Source organism: Abrus precatorius, unplaced genomic scaffold (assembly GCF_003935025.1).
Source record: "Abrus precatorius isolate BTA unplaced genomic scaffold, Abrus_2018 Scaffold8, whole genome shotgun sequence".
NCBI lineage: Eukaryota > Viridiplantae > Streptophyta > Magnoliopsida > Fabales > Fabaceae > Abrus > Abrus precatorius.
Window position 1 is genome coordinate 27,519,669 of NW_020874428.1, and position 23,399 is coordinate 27,543,067.

Below are 23,399 nucleotides of genomic sequence, written 5' to 3' on the forward strand. Positions count from 1 at the left end.
TTAAGATAAATTCTTGCATGAAACTAGTATGAAATTAAGTGAGAAGAGAATAATAAATGCCCTTTAGGAGTGGGCTGTTAATATTTTCATTCATTGCTTGAAATATTCCTCATTCTCTTTAAATGTATATATTACGGGAACATTTTCATCTTAAAACATAAAACTTGAAATGAGCTTTTGAACTTCTTACTTCTCTGGCGAAGAATTGATTCTTACTTCATAATTTTCCTCATTCTAGAGTTGTCATTTTGGATAAATTTTTTAATAAATACTTATAGGAGTAAAATAAAATTAAAAATTATTTATATTAATCTATTATTTAGAAGCTCTTTAATTTTAACTTCTTTAAAACTGGAGAAAAATAAATTATTTTTAAGAAACTAGAAAGTACAAAAGGAAGAGTTAAAGTGTAAAGAAAGACGAGGCTCAAATGATGGAAGATTCGACAAAAAATATTTGAAGTCAGTTATAAATGGTCAGCTCTATGTAAACAATTTGATCACCGCAGCATTGTTGCTAGAAATCTCTCTTAAAGGTTTAATTTTTTTTCTTAAAACATCAAAATTTACTATGTTTGAAAGCAACTGCATTAATAATTGTTTGCTCAAATTTTCTATATCTTTTGTGCAGTGTATATATCAATTAATGGAAAATTTTCACTTAAGCTTGGTCTTCTTGTTTCACATGAAACCACTTCAACTTCTGTGGTCGCAAAGAAACAGAGAAGGGCAAAAGGCCTGTTGGAGGGGACCCACAAAAATGAAATTATAGTCTAAATTATTGTTCACAATTCATAAACATAGAGTTTCAAGAGGGCCTAGGCTTTGAAGGTGCAGTCACGGGTTTGGGCTTTGAAGGAGGAGTAGCGGGCTTGGTTAACCAAATGGTGTAGAGCAACTGTTTGTGATGCAATGGAGTCAAACAGGTTAATGCAAAGCAATCAATTTTCAGAGCTGGAGAGATTATTTTGTCGGCGGATGGTCCCACCTACAGGTTATTATTTTTACCCTGAAGATTTCTTCCTCTCTTCTCTCTTATCTTTCCACTACTTTTCTTCTCTCTCTTCCTCTCCCTCACTTCTTCTTCCTATCAAATCTATAATTTATCTTTCTTTTTATTATTCTCAACCGAGTTTTTACTCACTTAAAGTGGTAAGATTTTATTTTATTAATCTCCTTTAATTCTCCTTTTCAGATCGACCCTTTATCTGGAAAAAGTAGCTTATGAATTTTCTAAAAAAAAAAAAGTTTTTTTTTTAGGTTTTGAGAAGCTGTTTGGTCCTTGTTTAAGTGTAGTTGGGGAAGTTTGATTTGGGAAATGAACAAAGGACAATCGCCGGAGCCTCTTGATTTCTTCATCTGAACTGTGGAGGTTAATCATTTCTTACCCTCAATCACTTGAAGTATATATTTTTAATTAAGAAAACCTCTGGCATGTGACCCCCTTGTATGTGATCTGTACTTTTAATATGTAATTAAGTCTCTAGCAATTGTTAATTTAAAATAAATTAGTTGGGCGGATTACTTTAAACTGCTCCATGCTAGTTTGGGTTGTGATTCTCATTTGCTTCTGTAATTTTCTGATAGAGTGATATGTCTGATCGTACATATAGGAAATATTTTTTTATTTTTAAAAATATATATTGACATATGACACAAAAGAAAAGATATTTTAATAAAATTATAAATTTAAAAAATTTTGTCATTTTAAAGTGTTAGTGATAATTTTATTTTTTTACAAACTAGTTCATAAGATAGGTGAAACATGATAAAATCTTAATAATTTTATATAATAAAAATATGTTTTTTTTATAAATTTTTTAATTAATAGATATTTAAACTAAGGTTAACAAAATTTTAATACTATATTTTTTAATATACATTTTAAATATATTTGTAGTTATTAATTATGTTAATTAAAAATTATGTAAATTTTAATAATTTATTTTTAAATTAAATATTATATTTTTTATTTTTTAAAAAAATTAATTAAATATTAGAATATAATTTTTTTATAAACTAATTTCGTAAGTTAGGTAGAATATAATAAAATTTTAATAATTTTATATAATGAATATGTATTTTTTTTAATTTTTTAATTTATAAATATATAAATTAAGGTTAATAAAACATTATATATTTTTAATATATATTTTAAATATATTTATAGTTATTAATTATGTTAATTAAAAATTATGTAAATTTTAATAATTTATTCTTAAATGAAAATTATGAATTTTTATTTTTTAATAAATTTTAATTAAATATTAAAACACAATTTTTTTCAAACCAGTTTAAATTGATCAAAACATAATACATGATGCTGTTCTATGAGTTTTGTCTACTGTAAGGTCGAAATTCACTGACACATGGCTCAATGTGTAACAGGCGAAGACAAAACAGTTATTATTTTAAGAAATATTTTTTAAAACGTAGTAAAAAAATAAAAAAGCCCCAGACCACACCTCTCCTTTCCAGCACGCACTTGGAATCCTAAACTACCTAGGATCGGGTGAGATCATGGAGCGAGACTGTAAAATCGGTGAAATTGGATGACCTTAGTGTGCTGAAAAAACCTGATTTTTTATCCAATAACTCGTGGCGGTGCGTGGTGGTTCACGGCACTGCATGGCGGAGCAGGCTTTATCTCACAGACCTGCCAGCGTAGAACGTTTTCCTGTGACTTGCTGCAGTAGTCGCAGTCATGAGAGAAATAGGATAAAAATGTTTACTTTATCCTAAAAAATAAAGATTTTTTAAAGATAAAAAGACTTTTCATCTTTAAAAAATAAATTAACTTTTTTCTTTTGTTCTTGGTGGAATAAAAATGTTGTCCTTTTTTTTAAATAAAGTAGTTTTTAGATTTTTTTTAGGGTAAGAAAGATTATTTTTTAAAAATAATTTGACTTTTCTTTTTCTCTTAAAATACTCTATTTTTTTTAGGATAAATTTTTTTCCTTTTCTGTTGGATAAAAAGTTGTTGAAGATGTAATTAGCAAATTAGTATTACAGCTGTTGTATTTTTCCGATTTGTTCCAATTCCTCTTTTAATTCATACAAGCAAAAGTTGTGATGTGATTAAAGTTGTTCTTATATGTTGAAAAGTTGAAATTTAGGGTTTAGGGTTTATATGGTGGATGATATTGAAGTCCTCTACTCACAAATAATTAGGTAATCAAGCTTGTGCTTGCACTATTTCATTTAACTGTGAATCTCATCACCTCACTTTTGTTGTTTACAAGTTATCTGGTATTTTAATTAAGCCTCCAATGCCTGCCAGATAATTTTTTTCAATTCTTCTAACATTATAAAATTATTCATGTAATACTTTATCTAAGCTTGTTTTGATCACAAAAATGTTAGTTTTACCGCTCCTTTTACTTTGAATATTATTTCTCTCAAAATTAAAAATTATATATTTTTTAGTTAGTTTATATTAATCAATAGAAGTTTAAAATATTTAATTTTTATCTTTACAATAACTTAGCTGAACTAAAAATGCACTTCATTAAGGATTATAAAAAAAATGAAAATAAAATAGTTCAATTTTTAAACATTATATTTTTAAACATTATAACGACAATTACATATCAGTAGTCTTGAGTTTCAGTGCTTTGCTCCCATTGACAGTGTTAACAATGAAGCATAGGAATACAGCAACAACAGACCAACAAATATTCTTAAAAGCTCATATAAATATTAAGTTCCAGAGAGCACATAATGAGAGATTAAAATTATATAATTGAGATTAGAGCAAAAAATTATATAATTGAGGGTGAACGTGGCAATAAAATTTGTGTATTTACAAATATCCACACAAAAATTCTTTATTATTACTATGCTACATTTAAAACGAGACTTTAATGTCTATTGCTAAATTTAAAACGATTTTTTTTTTTAATGAATGCTGAGTTTAACTTTTTCAATATATCTATTTTTTGTGTGCAATTCTATAGATTATTTCAATATTTTATTACAAATTTTAATATAAATATTTTATATTTAATATTATAATTAATGAACAGTAAATGTTATTGATTAATTTTAAAATATCATAAATGTCATTGATTCAATATAACTTAGTTCATGTTATTTTCTTGATATTTGAACAAACTTTTTTTAAAATAAACCAGTATACTAAGTCACGTTCTGTACAAATATTTTATTTTAGAATAAATGTATAAATAATGTAATAATTAAACAACAAAATTTGTATTTTTGTAAATAATTATATATATATAATAAAATTATTTTAAACAATAATTTTTTTAAAATATTTTAACTTAACTCAATAAATATAATTAGTACATATTAAAATGATAAGGATTTAATAAAATTAAATAAATTTAAAATATAATTTATTTTAAAATAATATCTTTATTGAATAATGTCAATTTTATAATTAAATGTTAATAATTAATATATATTAATAACAATAAATTTAAAAGATAAAACTATTAAAGTTAACTCTACATTTGAAAAAATAGAAAAAATTAATATAATTATTATAAATATAAAAATATGTATTCAAAAAAATATAAAAATTTATATAAGATAATAAAAAAATTTAAATAATAATTTTAGTCTCCAAATTTTGAAATGAAATTAACAAAAATATGATTAAAAAGTAAAATTATTACAATAAAAGATTGTAATTCAAACACGGTCAATTTTAATATTAAATATATGTAAAATAGAGTATTTTTACTAATGCTTTACTTCTTAAATAATTTATTTTTATTTTTATTTTATTATATAAGAAAAATAAATTTAATCTAAATCACGTATACTTTCTCACATGATTTATTTTATATATTACTTTTATCTTTAGGATCATCTTATTATTAATAAAATTTGATGAGATTAATTTCTCACCTAATAATGATGACGATTTCAATTAAAAAAACTACGTATACTATTATCATAAGAACAATTTATAATACTTATTTAATAATTTATGTAGTTTTTTCATAATGAATTAGTCTAGTATATCACAAAATTATTATTTATGGTAATTTTTATTGTAATATTTTGAAAAAATAAAACTTCTAAAAAAAATTCAAAAGCTTGAGAACACAAAAACCTGAATAACATATGGGGAAAAATACTGGAAAAATAAAATAATAAATTAAAAAATTTAGAAAAACAAATGATTAAGGAAAAAAAAAGTCTAATAAAAAAACTTTAATATTTAAACATAGTTAAATTCTCATAATTTTACATATATGAGGAAGCTTTTCGTTGGTTTGAAGAACATGATTACACTTGTACTTTTTATAGAGATTGCGAAGTTGCGTGTCATTGACCCTTTGATATTTTATTACTTGGCTTAAGTAATAATAATAATAATAATAATTAAAAAAAAGAAAGAATTATTTCACATCTTTAACTCTGACATTTCTTTAACAAAGATGGAGCACATATTTTCGTGGGTTTCGAATTAACCATAGCATCTTCATGACTCTTCTGTTCAGGTTAATTAAACTGCACAGTGGACTAAATTGATGGACCCGGTTTGCGGATTTTTGTCTGCTATTTCAAGAGATTTGGTGTGCTTAGTAGTGAATCAACTACGTTATCCTTGTTGCTTCAACAAATTTGTTGCTGAACTTGAAAAAGAAGAAGGCAATTTGATTGCCACAAGAAATACCGTCCAAAACGGTGTTGCACGAGCCGAGAAAGAAGCGAGAAAGCCTACCGAAGTCGTTGAAAAGTGGCTGAGTGATGCTAACAATGACGCAGACAAAGTGAATCAATTGCTAACAGAAGCAAGAACCAAAAAGACTTGCTGTTTTGGGCTTTCTTCAGATTGGATTTGGAGATACCAGTTAGGAAAGAAGTTAGCAAACAAAAAGGAAGAGCTTAAAGAATTCATTCAAGAAGGTAAAAGATATGCACCACTTGAACGCATTGCCACACTTCCTTCCAGTACGCTTGGTTTTCTCTCAGAAAATTGTTTGAATTTTGAGAGTAGAAAATCTGCTAATGAACAGTTGATGGAAGCACTGAAAGATGATCAGGTTGGCATCATTGGATTGTTTGGGATGGGTGGTTGTGGTAAAACCACTTTGGCAATGGAATTTGGGAGGATATCAGAAGCAGAACATCTCTTTGACAAAGTGCTTTTTGTGCCTGTCTCTAAGACGGTGGAAGTTCTAAGGATCCAAGAAAAAATTGCAAGCTCACTTCAGTTTACATTTCCAGAAAATGAAGAAATTGAGAGAGCTCAACGCTTATTCCATAGATTAAAACAAGAAAAAAGGATTCTTGTGATTCTAGATGATGTGTGGCAGAGGCTTAATTTTAGAGCCATAGGGATTCCCTCTCATGAAGATCATAAAGGTTGTAAGGTTCTCATCACCACTCGATCTGAAAATGTTTGTCAAGGAATTAATTGTCAAAGAACGGTTTCATTACAAATATTGAGCAATGACGAAGGGTGGATTCTTTTCCAACAGCAAGCAAATATATGTGACGAAGCTTCCATTCCCCTGAAATTGGCAAGAGACATTTCAGATGAATGCAAAGGATTGCCTGTTGCCATTGCAGCTGTGGCTGGCTCTTTGAAAGGCAAGGCTGAAGCTGATTGGAAGGTAGCTTTGAATAGATTAAGAAGTTCGATACCAGTGAACATAGAAGAAGGTTTGCAAGATCCTTACAAGTGCCTCCAATTAAGCTATGATTATTTGAACACGGAAGAAACCAAGTCACTTCTATTGTTGTGTTCTGCATATCCCGAAGATTATGAAATACCAGTTGAAGAATTAACCAGATATGCTATAGGTCTAGGCTTAGGTGGAGAAGTTGGCTCATATGATGCAAAAAGGAATGAGGTAACTGCAGCTAAAAATAAGCTCATAAGTTCTTCTTTGTTGATAGCTGTTGAACCAGGGAATCATGTCAAAATGCATGACCTAGTTCGCGACGTAGCCCAATGGATTGCGAAGCATGGGAATAAAGATGTGAATGAATACAGTCCACCAAGATACCTATGGTGTGAGGAATTTCCAAATGAACTTGACTGTTCCAATCTTGAATTTATAAGGACACAAACAAACGTGGAAGCATTGGATGAAATATTCAGAAGAATGAGAAAGCTCAAAGTTTTGATTCTAGAGAGTGAGTGGTCCGGGGAGCCATTGTCGATGATGTTACTCAAATCGCTGACAAATCTTCATTATCTAGCCCTTCAAAACTGGAAATTAAGCGACATCTCAATTGCAGAAGATAAATGGAATCTTGAAGGTCTTGCATTGATTAGATGTTCATTCCCTATATTATTAGACGATGTTTTATCTAAAGAATTGACAAACTTGAAATTGTTAATGATAAAAAATTGTACCATGGAATGGAGTACTTTTGAAGTGATCCTAAGACTACCACAACTGGAAGAATTGTACATCGTCCACCGTGGAATAAGAAGTGTTGTTTGCTCTGAAAACTTTGACAAGTTCATTGTTCCACAGAGACTGCAACGGTATGACATCCAATTTGGAGGAGGATATTCGAGTGCTATTCCCACTCATGACCGAGCTTTGTGGGTTGATGAGTTTCCCATGTTAAATGAAATTATCAAGGGCTTTGCCAGAAAAGCAGAGACTTTGCAACTGTGTTCTATGATGGGATGTGAGAAAAATATTATCCCTGACATATTTGGAACAGAAAGAGGAAGCATGAATGAGTTGAAAGGGCTTGCAGTGTATTATTGTAAGAAAATAGAGTGCTTGGTTGAAAACGACAAGCCGGAGATAGGAAATGTCTTTTCCAATCTGATTCACTTACAAGTTGAAGGTATGGAGCAGCTAAGAACTTTATGGCACGGTCATTTGCCTCTCAGCGGGCCTTTCGAAAAATTAGAGAGTCTGGATATACATAGATGTCCAAAACTAACTTCTCTGTTTGCTCTAAATGAGCCTCCTCTGCAATTCCATTTCTTCCAAAATCTTCAAAAAGTTAGTGTAATATCTTGTGTAGAATTGAAATACTTATTCCAAACCTGCGTGGAAGGAGACTTATCTGAATTGAAAGAGTCAGAGACGACTTATTGCAGTCAACAAGATGAAATCATGGAGGATGAGAAGCTTCAACTTTTTCCAAATCCTCGTTTGGAATGTAATCAATTTCAAAATTTCCGAGCGAGTACTCTTATTCCATCAACATCATCCTTTGTCAACCCCCGAGGTACACTTTTATTCCCATCATTATCCTGTGTTTGATGCTGCTTGTGTTTGTGTTTAGTCCTCATATTTATGTTGCACTAATACCTTAACTTAGCTCAATATGCAAAGTTGTTTACGGGAGTATCTTTAAGAGAGTAATGGGATGATACAATATTACCGTAGAGTCACAAGTTTGATAAGAAACATTGAATTTAAATAAAATTAAATACATGTTTAAAAACACTTAAATTTAGAAAAATAATTATTTACTTTTTAGAAGTTCTCTTGTGTGTTTGAAAGGAAGATTTTGGAAAATAAAAAAAGATATTTTAATTTTTAAATGTTTCTTTGTCTACCCAGTATGATTTTGAAAAGAAAATAAAATCTCATACAATATTATATTTATAAAATTAATTGTTATTCTAAATCATTTTATGTTCATTTTTCAGGATTATTCTCTTTGTCCAATCTTAGATCGCTCTGTTTACTCAAATGTCTGAAGTTGGGCTCCTTATTTACATCATCCATTGCTAAAACCTTGATATCATTAGAAAGGTTGGAATTAGTTGGATGTAATGAATTGAAAAACTTAATAGACATTGACCATGACCAGAACAATTGGAATGCTGTCTTCCCAAAATTAAAAGAGCTGACTGTAATCTCCTGTGACCATCTGGAATACTTGCTTGGCCCATATCATCAGAAGATTCATATTCTTCTCCCATCATTGGAAATCATCCATCTTCAGTATTTACCGAAATTTATCAGATTAAACTCTTTGTTACAGTCATCGTCGAGAGATAGTTATGTGGATTCTAAGAATTCTTTCATTCTCCAAAATCTTAAAAAAGTGGAGATAGTGAAATGTGAAAAATTGGAAGCAATCTTTCCTGCATCTTGTTTGAGATACCTACCAGAGTTGGAGGTTCTGTGTATAATAAATTGCAACGAATTAAAGCATATCATTGAAGAGAACACAGAGAATCATAATTTGTCAAATTTTCTAGCGTCACAGCCATGCTTCCCAAAACTAAAAATGCTGATTATTGAAAATTGCTACAAGTTGAAACGTTTCATCTCTGCATCTAAATGTGATCTTCCCAAACTACAGGTTTTAATCATCAGGGAAGCCTCTGAGTTAGAAGAACTAATCGGAGAAGGTAACGTGATAGGGAATGTGAAACTTGAGCTTCCAATGCTGAAGGCTTTAATATTTTGGAAATTGACAAAATTTTGCCAAGAGATTGAATCACATGTTGAGGTGGATCGTGTTGTCCATGATTGTCCAAATCTCTCGTTGACTTCAACTGCCATTCTTGAAGAGCTTTTGCCAAAAATAGAAGGTAAACACAGCATTATTTGATAATGACATGGTAGCATGAAGTCATCCACAAGTAAAAATTAATAACTTCTTGAATGTTTTCCTTATTTTGCAAATAATTTACATTTCCTCTCTACATAATACTTACAAGTTGATTACTTCTTTCAAATCTCTTGCGAAACACCTAAATAAAAATATACACTGCAATTTTCTCAACAAACTCTAAGATACGAGGTTAATATGCTCTTTTTTTTTTTTAAATATCAAAACTACGTAAATCATACTTTATCTTTTGTTGTGACAATATCAATTACCCAAATTAATGTTGCATCTTTATTCAAGTTTCCACGTCCAATGAGTTCTTAATGTATATTTTTTTGTTATAGATGATGTAGAAAGAGAGTTTGATCTCCCATACGAGATACAGGAGGAGTTTGCTCAAACAAGTTTATGGCGTGAGGAGTCTACAACGGGAGACACTGAAAATCCGGGCGAAGCCACTGTAGATTCTTCAGATGACCCTAAATCTCGAAGAGCTTCAGGAAGTGGGTCGCCTTCTTCACGCGTGAGTTATGCGAGCTGAATTCAAACATATCAAAATTAAATATCTCATATTATAAAATTTTAGAAAATGATATGATTCTATTTACTATGCAATGATGCTATTCAACTTGGATTTGAGAGGTCGTGGATTGATGAAATGCGTCGACGAGTCGTAGAAAGGGACCCAAAGCCGGGCCATGCAAAGGCAAGAATCAGTGAGCTTCTTAACAGGCATGACCAATTGACTGGACAACTTTGCATGATAAAGAATGTACTCAAGAGTTATCAAGACTTTGTCGACCAGACAGAATGTTTGGATTTTTTGTGATTTGAAAGTGCTTCTGGTCGTGTGAAGTTTATATCTGTCTTCAAAAGCAAATTGTCTTTGTGTTATTTACAATTTTAAAACCAAGACTTTTGAGTTTGATGTTATTTATTGTTCTTTGGGCAATCGATTTAACTCTGTTACGTAGCCTTCTGTGACAATTATTATTATTATCCATTGGCTGGAAACAGTTCAGCTCTTTCTTTTGATTGTTCTTTGGGCAAGCGATTTAACGTTGTAATGGAGCCTCGTCACAATTCTTATACATTTGCTGGAAACAGTTCAGTTCTTTCTTTTTCTATTGGAGGCATTAAAGTTGTAAACGTTCTAGACTTTGAGTGAAATTGGGCAAGCGATTTAAAGTTGTAATTCCTTTTCTGTTATATTTTCCTCTTATTCTTCCTAGAGTGAAATTGGGCTCGGCCATACTGAGAAATACAGTGCTAAAGAAAGTCAAAGTCAAAGTCGTCCTATAAATATTCTAGACTTTGAGGCCAATGATCTCATCAGTGTTGTTCAACCTGCTGAGGAAGACGGTGAAGCCCAACTAACCACTTCTTCTATTTATGTTGTCGCTGGCACTGCAGAGCATCATTGCACCAAAGGTGACATAGTTGTAAAGGCCCTTGTTGAGCTGGAAGAGTGTCTAAAGATGCCTCTAAAGGACATAGCTAGCTTTGAGGCGAACAGCCTTCGCCTTTTGACAGCTCTTAACTTCTTGTCCCACCTTCCTTTGAAAGATGTTACTCTCTCAGTTGAACTTAAAGCAATTATAGACTCTATACACAAGGAGTTGCCAAGCATTCTATGTTCCTTCAAGCAAGCCTCCGCTATTACTAACAAGCTGGGAGCGCTTGAAGCTCATTGGAATGAGTCAGCTGTTACTCCTCTTTCAAAAATTTCGGAGGCAAAGAATTTTATGGATGAAGCTCAACAGAAGGAAACAGTTTTGAAGGAACGAATGGTTAGGTTGGAGAAAGAATTAAAAGATTGTCAGGCTAACCTATCATCTCTTCAAGAGGAAAAGAAGAAATGCATTGCAGAAACTATAGAGTACAAAGAGAAGATTGAAAATATGAGGCAAGACAAGTCTCAAATGATCGAAGATCAAAGAAAAGTTGGGGAAGAATTATTTGAAGTTGGTTATCAATTTGAGCACCACCGCATTGTTGCTAGAAGTCCTTCTTGAAGATTTTTCTTATTTATTGCTTTATTGAATGGTTAGATTTATTATGTTTTGAATGCTATATTATTGTTTACTCAAAGTTTATGTAGATAACGCTTGACGCAAAAAGAAAGACCTGGAACCACCATGCTTTTCAGGCTTTTGTTTATGGTACTGTATGCTTCAAAATGGTTTAAATTAATGGAAAGTTGCATTAGCATGTGTTTGGTTTTACGTTACAACGACTTGGACGTGCAATTTGCATCCCTTGTATGAGTATTTGCGCAAGTACGTGAAAAAAGACTCTCTTGTATGAACTGCCGTGGCACTTTCATTGCTGTTGAAACTGGGGCAGCCCCGGGAGATGGTTCATTTCCATATTGTCCTTGGTCATATGTGCCACGAAATGGGTATACAAGTCATTCATTTGAAGTAGTAGCCTATGTTCAATACAAATTTAGATGTATCATTCTCCTGTAGTGAACCACAGGAAGATAAACTAAGTAGACCTGACAAGAAACAAGTTGTTGTGGCAGCCAGTTTCAGAAATGGCTATGAAGAGAAGGGGTCAAAATGTGCTTCAGAGTCAGTAGTGGCTAATGGAAATGACTGCATGGGACATGGCCAGAAGCCTTCCAGCACAAACGAAGTTCAAACCAAACAGTGTTCCTATTTATTGAAATTCATAAAATTATGTGAGACTTATCAAAGAAGAATTGTAAAGTAATTTCAAGAATCTTAAAAAATTTAGTTAATAATAAAGAATGTGTTAAAAAGTATGCTATATGATAACTAAAAGTTGGGAATTAAATTTTTATTAAATTTCAAGAATCTTAGTATTAAATTTTTATTAGTGAGACAGCTATATGCAAATATGCTGGTACCACAAGGGATGAATCTTGGGAATTATGTTATATTTGGCTTATCGTTTGCAATATAGTGTAAACAGAGTTTGTGGATGTTTGACAAAATTATGGTTGAATTGTGTTTGAACATGACCTTGAATTGGGTTTGAATTTATAAAGTAAAACCCAACCAAGTTTAGATCAAGTATTGATTTAGTAACGTTTTAACTGTATTTAAATTCAATAACTGAATTAATTACATGTGATGCACAATTGATTCCTTCATCACGCTATGCTTCTTCCTTTACATTTCTTATTGAATATTAGGGTGTGTTCGGTGCATCTCTATAAATGGGACTAAAAACACTTGGGGGCAAGTTTTATATGAAAAGTTATCCTTGAATTTTTCACTGCAATTTTTTAAGGTGTAGCAAACTAATCATTAATGGTATTGCATAAACCTATAAATAAGCATCAATTTCACCTTGGAATCATAGGATAATGAGGTAATAGAGAAGAAAAGAACTTTTCAGCGATTATTATTTTTAAAAGAATTAAAATATAATTTATTACAAATTTTATAGCTTTACTTTGCAATTAAGTCATTCCATATTATCATTTCTTCTCTAAGTTTGTACATTGATTTCAAATTGTACATATCGTCGAGTGCGCATATCATAATTGTTTAGAGCCTGTCTGTTTAAATACTCTTATCGAGTTTCCACAAACTTCAATGCAAATATAATCATTGAAAATTAAATTCTGTGAAAGGAGGAAAAAACCATTTTGAAGAAACTCGTTTTTGGACTTTGAAGCCCCTTTTCCCTCTAAGTCTGCAATCGCTCCTAACTCAACTAAAAGAATCTTCAATAGCATGGATATGGTGAAGAAGGTAAGTGTACCCATTTTGCTCACTTAGTTGAAAATCTTTGGACTTGTTTAATTGCTCATAGCTCAAGCATTTGTCTTATTTCTGTTATTGCACGAGAATAAATGCTTGTAGCTATAAAAATATTTGTCTTATAGAATAATGTCATCTTAGAGGCAAGTATAACAATATTTTTAAAATTAAATATTATAATTATAATATTTAACATTCAATAGTATTATTAAACACAATTATACATTCAAATATAAAGTGGCTACTGAAATAATTATTTTTAAATTTATTTAAGTAAATAAATCATAATAAAATCAATTTAAAAAATTAGTATATTTTATTTTATAATTGATTTATTTATTTTATATTTTTAAATAAAATTGTATAAATATGGTGTTGAATTTGAGTGTTAAGTATGTAATTATATTAAATACTAAAAAAAAGTTATAATTGATATGATGGTGTTGATAATTGTGCATAAGAATATGTCAGCATACTTGTATCAAAGTATTCTTGAAATTACCTTGTGAAGGTCAAGCATTGCACAAAAACGTGTTTAGAACGTTTGATTTATTCTGAGCATTCTATTCACGGAAAAAAGATATCTGGTTCCGCTTTCACTTTTGTTTTATGACTGAAGTTAAAATGTGGAAGCATCAGATTAAATATTCAGAAGTATGAGAAAAGACAAAGTTTTGATTCTAGAAAATGTGGGGTCCCAGAAGCCATTGTCGATGATGTTACTCAAATCGTTGACAAACCTGCGTTATCTAGCCCTTGAAGAATGGGAATTAAGCGACATCTCAATTGCAGAAGATATATGGAATCTTAAAGGTCTTGCATTGATTAGCTGCTCATTCTCTAAATTATGAAACGATGTTTTAGCTAAAGAATGGACATACAAAATTGCTAGAGATAAAAGATTGTGGCATGGAATGGAGTACTTTTGAAGTGATCGTAAGACTACCACAACTGGAAGAATTGTAATAACAAGTGTTGTTTGCTCTGAAAACTTTGACAAGTTCGTTGTTCCACAGAGACTGCAACGGTATGACATCCAATTTGGAAGACGATATTGGCATAAAATTCCCCCTCATGACGGAACTTTGTTGGTATATGAATTTCACATGTCAAATAAAATTATCAAGGGTTTTGCCAGAAAAGCAGAGACTTTGGAAGTGGATTCTATGATGGTATGTGAGAAAAATATTATCCCCGACATATTTGAAGCAGAAAGAGGAAGCATGAATGAGTTGAAAGAGCTTGAGGTGTATTCTTGTACGGAAATAGAGTGCTTGGTTGAAAACGACAAGCCGGAGATAGGAAATGTCTTCTCCAATCTGATTCACTTAGATGTTGGAATTATGGCATCAGCATAATCTTCATTTTAGATAAAATTTTTAATAAATAAATATAAAAAATAAAATAAATCAAACTCTTCTAATAAATTAAAATTAATATTTATGTATTCAATTTTTAGAAATTCTTTAAATTTAACTTCTCTAAACTTGGGAAAAATAAATTATTTTTAACTTATAAGAATAATTTTATTCATCTTTTCATGATACTTTTCTTCTCTTCTGACTTCTCCTCGTAACTTATCTACAAGTAGTCAAATTAGGCCTTAGTCAATTTAAATACATCTATGTGAATCAATCTCTTACCTTTCATGAGTTCTGAGAATGGTTTCTTCTTATAACTACTTAACTCGCTAATAGCTGATTGAGCATTGGTCATTGCTCTTGTTTCCAAAATTTCGGGCCAAAGAATTTAATGGATGAAGCTCAACAAAAGGAAGCAGTTTTGAAGGATCGGATCATTAGGAAGCATTTTTCAAGAAGAGGAGAAGAAATAACATAGAAACTAGAGTACAAAAGGGAGATTGAAAATGTAAGGAAAGACAAACCTCAAATGATAGAAGATAAAAGAAAATTCGACAAAAAATATTTGAAGTCGGTTATAAATGGTCAGCTTCATGTAACCAATTTGATCACTACTGCATTGTTGCTAGAAATCTCTCTTGAAGATTTTCTTTTTTATTATTTTTTTCCTTAAAATATCCAAATTTACTATGTTTTGAAAGCTACTGCATTAATAATTGTTCGCTCAATTTTTCTATTTCTTTTGTGCAGTGTATGTTTCAAAACGGTTTTCAATCCATGGAAATTTTTCACTTGGGCTAGGTCTTGTTTCACATGGAACCACTTCAACTTTTGTAGTCGCGAAGAAACAGAAAATGACAAAAGGCCTATTGGCCGGGACATACACTAAAATGAAATTATAGTCTAAATTATTGTTCACATTGCAAAAACAAAAAAGTTTCAAGAGGGCCTGGGCTTTGAAGGTGAAGTAGCAGGCTTGGGCTTTGAAGGGGGAGTAACGGGCTTGGTAAACCAAGAAGTGTAGAGGAACTGTTTGTGTGCACCAACATGGTTGCAAACAAGACGAACCTTCTGTCTCTCTCTCATCCATCTCAGCACCACTTTCATGTGATTTTTGCTCGTCAAATCTTTCAACCCTACTTCCTGAAATCCAATCCAATCCAATCCAAGACATGCACGCACAAACCTATATCTATAATACTGAAATTAAACAGAGTGAAAACGTACCTTGACACGTTCCCACGTGTTACCAACGGTGATTGGACCATGCTCCTTCACGATATCGAATAGAACCCTCGTGATCGTTTGCCTCTGCTCCGGTGGTGTTTTCAGAACTACGGGTCCCATCTTCGGCTTCGATTTCTTCGCAAAACATCTAATCGCCGTCCCAAACATTCCTCTCCTCAACTCTATTCTGCAATCGCATCATATGTTTATCCATGAATTAATCGACGCATTTTCTAACAACTTTGATCGAACACACGTCACAGATTCGAAATGAAACAAACAAAACCTACAATTAAATTCAAATGGCAGTGCCTCTACTTTCCTCTTCTTCACTGTCGTCCACTGAGAGATAGATCGACTGAATTTAGGGTGTAATGTGTGGCCAGTTGGGCTTTAATAGTGGGCCGCCTCATCTGGGCTACGCCATTTTGAACATATCGTTAGTTTGTTATTGGGTTTGGGCCGTGTGAAGAAGGTTGCAGTTTAAATGAAAATGAAGGGTTTCACTCCATTTGCCTTTCATGAAATTTTTTTTATTTGTATCTATAAATTTAAGATGTTATATATATATTTTAACTTATAATTATGATTTTTTAATATATCAATTATTAAAATATATTTATATTTTTTTAATAAATCGTTAATTCCAGACATAAAATTAACAGTTATAATTATTTTATGTATAAGACTTAAAATACATTATTAATTTATAAGTTTTAGTAGAATTTCTTTTTTTTTTCTTTAGATTATTTGAAGTCTAACTTTTGTACATAAAATAAAACTGTGTTAAATTAATATTAATATTATGTAACCTATGTTTAAAATATCATATTTGTCGTTGTTAGGTCTTATAAGACTAAACTACTTGTAGGGAAAAAAAGAGTGGCTAAGAGTGTGATAATAGAACAAACTACCATTTAGTAGTACATAGATTACAGGCCTCCATGAACAGATCAAGCACTTCCCAACAACTGTTGGAGTAACATGATTTGGAAATGATAAATAAATTAAAGAACAATCTATTGATACACAAACTCTATAATGAAAATGTCTCGCTAGAGCTAAACTACAAGTATTATAATAATCATAAACACTAAACTATAATAATCACCATTCCAATCATGTTTAACCAAATAATAATAGGATGAAAAGATAGTTGACCAATAAACAATAATTTGACCTTCAGATACTTCAAACATCAATGAAAGACGACGCAAGTTTTGTGAGAGGGCTTCTTAAGTCCTGCTTTCTTGAATCAAAATTAATTCATGCATATGATCTATACAACCTTTATTTTTTTATGCAACCAATAATCATAAACATGACACATAATACCCACAAAGACAGCTATTTCTTATATTTACTTGTAACTTTTTATAACAGATTCCGTGACAAGTTTCTGAATTATTTATGTTAATTAACATTTTGGTGATTATGAATTATTTTAACATTTGTAATATAAAGTAATTAAAGATGTAAATATAAGACGATATATTAAAATTTAAAATTTAGAATATAAAGATTGATATGATTTGAGTTTAATTGGTTTATTGAGCTTAATTAATGGAGCTTGGGGTGAGAAAATGAAATAATATTGTTACTGAATAGTAGTGGAGCTTGTTCTTGTTCAACCAAATGAAGCTTAATTATGACTGTAAAGACGCTTTTATGTTTAGTCAATCAAATCGAACATGGATAGTTAGTTGAATTTTAACTTATCTTTCTGGATTCTTTTCCTTTTCACTCTGATTTTAAGTTGATCAAGAGGACCAATTTTAACTTGTGATATGCCTTTTTCACTTTCTTTCAAATCAGATAAATTTTGAATAATAAATTCCAAAAATAAAAATATATATTTCTCTGTACTCTGTTGAGTCTCTTCTTCTTCCATACTACTCAAACTTCATTTCCTCCTCTTTGCTTGATCTTAATTTCCCTAATCTTGAATACGTCGATCCAAATAAAATATTACAAACTAAATGATATTTATTAACTATATACTATTATATTAAAACTATACATATTTTCATGCCTCATTGTTTAATTTAAGAACTTAAATACAGATTTGTGCAAAATGCGTCATGTCCGTATTCTCTGTATCGACAGACTTGTGAGGAGGCACTTTTCAAGTCTGCATCCAAGTTGAAGTCCAACTGTTTCCTTTTGCAATGGATAATCCTTATATAAAATACAAAGTATTACTAAAATTTAATAATTTAAATTTTTAAAACTTTTTTGGGTATAAAATATATTTCATTATAGTTTAAATAAGTTGTAAGTTTTTAATTTTATTTAATGATTGTCCCTATAACTTATTTATATATAATATGTTTTTTCACCAATTTTTTAACATGATCCTTCAATGGTTTTTTTAATTATTTCAATTTACTACCTCTACTAACAGTATTTTATAACATGAAATAAATAAACAAAACATTTTAACTATCATACACCAAAACTAAAACATATGAAAATATTATACGAATATATAAATTTTTTTCTATTTATGATTCATATATATAACAAATTATTTTTTTGTAAATTATTAATGATAAATATATTAAATATATTAATTTGTTTCTAAAATTAAAAATAAATACCAAAAATTTAATTTTTGAAAGGTTAAAAAATTCGAATAGCCAAAAACATATACATACATGAAATAAAATAAAATAAAAAAATAATGTTAAAAACAAAAAAATATAAATAGTCACGCAGTGATTATAAAAAATCATTCAATATACAAAGTTATTATAAAAAAAGAAAAGTCGACATATATATATATAGAGAGAGAATAAACAATGAACGGGTAAAAATAAATAAATAATTAAATTAATAAATTTTAAAATATCAAAATAAAAAATAGTGTATCATTTTTATAATATATATATATATATATATATATATATATATATATATGATTTACTCCCTTCCTATCACACTATATATATATTTCCATCTTAGAATTAATCGAATTAAATAAAAGAAATTGTATATATAAAGAAAGTGAGATTAAGTTAATTAAATTACTTTACTTATTAATTTTTTTATAAATATTAAATTTTAATAATTGATTTTTTAAATTAAACATTATTTCTAAATATACTAAATTTAGAAAAATATAAAAATTAATATTTATTCAACAATTTATCAAACAATTTCATATTAATGTTTAATATATATTTCTAAAATATAAATACATATTAGTTATAAAATGACATATTTATCGACGTCTGATTTATTTACAATATAATTTAATTAAAATATAATATATAATTAATATGAATCTATTATCTTATTTACTAGTTAATTGATAGAATTTATTATTTTTAAATAATTGTTAAATAAAATTAACTTAGTTATTATCAACATTTATAATTTATTTTATTTTAAAATAAGATAAAATATGAGTAAAAATTTTATTTTATTATATTTTTAAAGTTTACTTAAAACTATAAAATTATGTGAATTTTATATTTTTAATAAATTTTAACCAACAAATAAAAGTATATTAAACAATATATTTTAAAACATTTTTAAAATTAAATTTTATTATATTTATTATTCAAATAAAATAATTAATATCTGTAGAAAATAAAATTTCTAAATATAATAAGTATTTTTAAATATTTATATAAAATTTTATATTCAAGATGAATATTTTTAAAAATATATGAAAAAAAGGAGTATTATCTATCAATAATGTTAGCACAAAATTTAAAGCGAAATATGCGTACTTTGAGCAGTGAGCAGTGAGTGAGAGGCTGGCGCGTGGCTTTGTAATGCAACGGAGTCGCGTGGTCGGCATCAAACACGTTAACGCAAAGCAAGCAATTTTCTGAGCTGAAAAAAAGGCTTCTCCTCTCTCTTCTCTCTTAACTTCCCACCACTTCCCTTATCTCTCTCCGTCTTCTTCTTCATATCAAATGTATATTTTATCTTTCTTTTTTTAATTCTTAACTGAGTTTTTACTCACGCAAAGTGGTAAGGTTTTATTTTATTTTATTTTATTTATTTCCTTTAATTCTCGTTCAATTTTCCCAAAAAAATGAGTGCATGAGATCTTGCAATTCTAGCTTCCATTTTGGTCGGTTGTTCAATTTTCTCCTTTTCAGATCGACCCTTTATCTGGAAAAAGTTGCTTATGAATTTTCTAAAAAAAAAAATGTTTATTTTTTGGGTTTGACAAGCTGTTTGGTCCCTGTTTAGGTGTAGTTGGGGAAGTTTGATTTGGGAAATGAACAAAGGACAGTCGCCGGAGCCGCTTGATTTCTTCATCTGGACTGTGGAGGTTAATCATTTCTTACCCTCAGTCAATTGATGTATATATTTTTGATTGTTTTATATATTAAGAAAAACTCTGGCGTGTGATCCCCTTTTATGTGATTTGTACTTTTGACATGTAATTAGGTCTCTTGCAACAGTTAATTTAATTAAATTTGTTGGGTGGATTGCTTGAACTTTCTCCATGGTAGTCTGGGTTGTGATTCTCATTTGCTTCTGTACCTTTCTGATAGAGTGACATGTCTGGTCGTCTATGATCGTGTCTTTTTTGAAAAACTTTTTGTGTTGGAACTTGGAATTTGATAGCTGCTATGTTGTTGAAGATGTAATTAGCAAATTAGTATTACAGCTGTTGTATTTTTCCGCTTTGTTCCAAATCCTCTTAATTCATACAATTTTGAAATAAAGTTTTGGTTCTTATTTCTTACACTTCACAAGACATAAGGCTTAGCTTAACAAGCAAAAGCTGTGATTAAAGTTGTTCTTATCTGTTGGAAAGTTGAAATTTACATCCTCGTTCAAGTGGGAAATTTTGGTGGATGATATTAAAGTCCTCAACTCAGAAATAATTAGCTAATTGTGCTTGTGCTTGCACTATTTCATTTAACTGTGAACTCATCACCTCACTTTTGTTATTACAAGTTATCTGGTAATTTAATTAAGCTTCCAATGCTTGCCAGATAACTTTGTTCAATTCTTCAGTTTGACGCTCACAGTTTCTTAGGTCATTCAAAAGTGAGGGATATAACATTTTTCTCTCAATGAAGAAAAAAATAGTTTATACTGAATGCTTACACCTTTGTTTGCTTAAGCATATGTGTAAATCTTCATTTGACCTGTCCCCCCTGCAGAGCTATATGCATCCTTTTTTAGATTATTGCATTTTAAAATTCTTTAGTTGCAACTATGTTTTGGAAATATAGCATTGAAAGGAGAGATTACCTATGTATATTGTCTGTCTTGATTATGCCCTTAGTCCCTGTTCCTCTGTCAGTGATATGACAAGCTTATGATTTATCCTTGTCATCAATTACTCGGTTAAGTAGGTATGTAGAGCCATATGTCAACCTCAAGTGTATACTGATATAGATACAGATAAAGTGGTATCATCTTGTTAGTCTACTTTGATGTTTATGCCAAGATCACAAGATTCAGTATCATTCTGCTTATGCATTATTAAATATTTAAGTACATGCTTACATAGTGCTGTCTTATAGGTCTAGACTCTACATTATAATTGATGCACTGTTACCAATGATTAATATAATGTAGTGAGCTGTGGAATGCTCCTGCATCTTTTCTTTTTATTCATTTATGTTACTGATTGTACAGTAAATTGTGCAAATTACAAAAAGAGCTATTTTGGGAAGGATCTAAGCTTGGTGAATATAATTACCTCTTGACTTCTTCTATGAGTACTGTTATACAGACATATCATATAATGCTTATCTGTGGCAGAATCAGAATGTAACTGAGAATATAAATTAACAATTGTGTTCTCACTCATCTTTTGTCTGTTTTATCAGGATGTTGGCTTGTGGCTTGAGACTATAAATCTTGGTAGTTACCGTCAAATTTTTAAAGAAAATGGTGTTAATGGAGAATATCTGGAAGGCATGTCCATGTTTACAACTGAACAGATCCTACGGTTTATAAGACGTTGCCACATGAAGTGGGGAGACTTCATCACATTGTGCAAGGAATTAAGACGGATCAAAGGTCTCTCACTCTCACTCTCTCCCCTTCCTTAAACAGTAAACAGACAAACACACGTCAATTAACTTTCTCATTTGAGTTTTTCATTTTTACCAATCTGTTTCGTGCTATTCTCCTAGCAAGGTAAGATATGATCATTGTTGTTATAAGTGTTTTGTGCTCTTCAAACTACCTAAGCAAACATGAATATACTAGAAAAACAACTAATGTGGACGTTTAGTATTAGTGTGAGATATATCTAGAAACGGATGTCCTGCCTATATTTTATTGGTACACCTGTTATTTTCATTACGGGCAACCATCAACATGGTCTCACTATCACATAATTTTCTATATTGTGCAATATTGTAAAGAAAATTTATGAGTTACATTTTCTTGAAGTACTCATTCCCTATATAGTTCTTAGTCCTTAAAAAGTTTGTGATTTTCTAATTTGGTTTCTCATTTTTTATTTTTTTCAAACGAGTTCCTTATAAAATATATTTCTTTATCAAATGGTCCCTTTATTAGTCTTTTGTTAGCTTTTCCATGTAAGTGTAGTTTTCATCTCCTGTTTGATCCTTGTGACTATCTCAAGTTCTAACTTTCTGAATGAGGGATCAAATGAAAAATTTGTGATATTTAGAGAAATTAAATAGGGAAAAAAAATCCAAATAAATAAAGGAATATCAAGGGAACCATTTAATAATAAAAATAATTTATGGAGGACTCATTCGAAAAAATAATATAAAAATGAAGATTGAATGCAAAAGTCATGATGGGTTTTTAGAAGACAAAAAACATGGTAAGTCCCTATAAAATCTATATTCTTATTTGTAGGTCGAAGTCATCCAAAACTTGATTGTGAAAACGTCATTTCCTTAACATGTGATATGTTTATATATAAGGAGACATGAAATGTGCATATGCCTATTATGTTTTGTTGTGTTGTGACTTTCCTTGCAAGATGATATTCTTGTGACATCATTAAAGGAGGGGGAGGGGGGAAGGGGGGTGTTTACTCCCCAGCAAGTTGTTGGAAAAAAAATGTCCCTATCTGTTACATGCTCCTAACTTCTGAATGCTATATTCATGTCTGTAGTGGCTTGTCTGAAAGGGGAGCAGAAGGTGCGGCGGCCATGGTGGGCACCGGCATGCCTATCTGCAGTGTTCTTAAAGGTTGCAAAATCCAACAGACAATCAAGAGTTGTTTCCCTGAAGCTGGAACCATGATACAATAAACCTCTGCATATGTGTACGTATAGCCATTTTCTTTTTGCCTAGAAAACAGAAGATAGGAAAGAACCTTTTTTAGCCCTTTTTGCCCTTTCGATTCCAAAACGTGGTTGTTTCTTCTCCGCTGGAGAACTGTTATGTAGAAGGTCCTTGTGCACTAATTTCTGGTGCTGTGTAATTACGTATTCTCTCCCATGTGAACGAAAATACGATATATGCCGTTTCTCTTCATGTTCAAATGCCCTTCATCTCCTATTTTCTAGACTCTAGACAATAGTCATTTGCATGTGTTCTACATCTCCACCAAATCGTATATCCATTGGACCGTTAATTTCTTA

General features: G+C 30.3%; 3 protein-coding genes across 4 annotated transcripts; 2 read left to right on the top strand and 1 right to left on the bottom strand.

The window, feature by feature from the left end:
- The first annotated feature begins 1,069 nt into the window (after positions 1 to 1,069).
- Positions 1,070 to 23,295, top strand: LOC113846047. 2 transcript variants are annotated; one of them, XM_027473865.1, is made up of 5 exons: positions 1,070 to 1,085; positions 19,751 to 19,830; positions 20,056 to 20,137; positions 21,657 to 21,849; positions 22,928 to 23,277. In XM_027473865.1, exons 3-5 carry the CDS (start codon positions 20,084 to 20,086, stop codon positions 23,056 to 23,058), a joined length of 378 nt encoding a protein of 125 aa, XP_027329666.1. In that variant the 5' UTR covers positions 1,070 to 1,085; positions 19,751 to 19,830; positions 20,056 to 20,083; the 3' UTR covers positions 23,059 to 23,277. The 2 variants fall into 2 exon arrangements, with proteins under 2 accessions (XP_027329666.1, XP_027329665.1); XM_027473864.1 differs by lacking the exon at positions 1,070 to 1,085 and having other exon boundaries at positions 19,677 to 19,830; positions 22,928 to 23,295.
- On the top strand, positions 1,292 to 10,554 carry LOC113846045 (probable disease resistance protein At1g61300). The gene is made up of 4 exons (XM_027473863.1): positions 1,292 to 1,371; positions 5,474 to 8,180; positions 8,608 to 9,501; positions 9,866 to 10,554. The coding sequence occupies exons 2-4, from the start codon at positions 5,504 to 5,506 to the stop codon at positions 10,060 to 10,062; spliced, it is 3,768 nt and encodes a 1,255-aa protein (XP_027329664.1). The 5' UTR covers positions 1,292 to 1,371; positions 5,474 to 5,503; the 3' UTR covers positions 10,063 to 10,554.
- On the bottom strand, positions 15,461 to 16,203 carry LOC113846048. Its single transcript, XM_027473866.1, has 3 exons — positions 16,137 to 16,203; positions 15,847 to 16,033; positions 15,461 to 15,762 (listed from the first exon to the last, which is right to left on the bottom strand). Exons 2-3 carry the CDS (start codon positions 16,012 to 16,014, stop codon positions 15,559 to 15,561), a joined length of 372 nt encoding a protein of 123 aa, XP_027329667.1. The 5' UTR covers positions 16,015 to 16,033; positions 16,137 to 16,203; the 3' UTR covers positions 15,461 to 15,558.
- Positions 23,296 to 23,399: the final 104 nt, after the last annotated feature.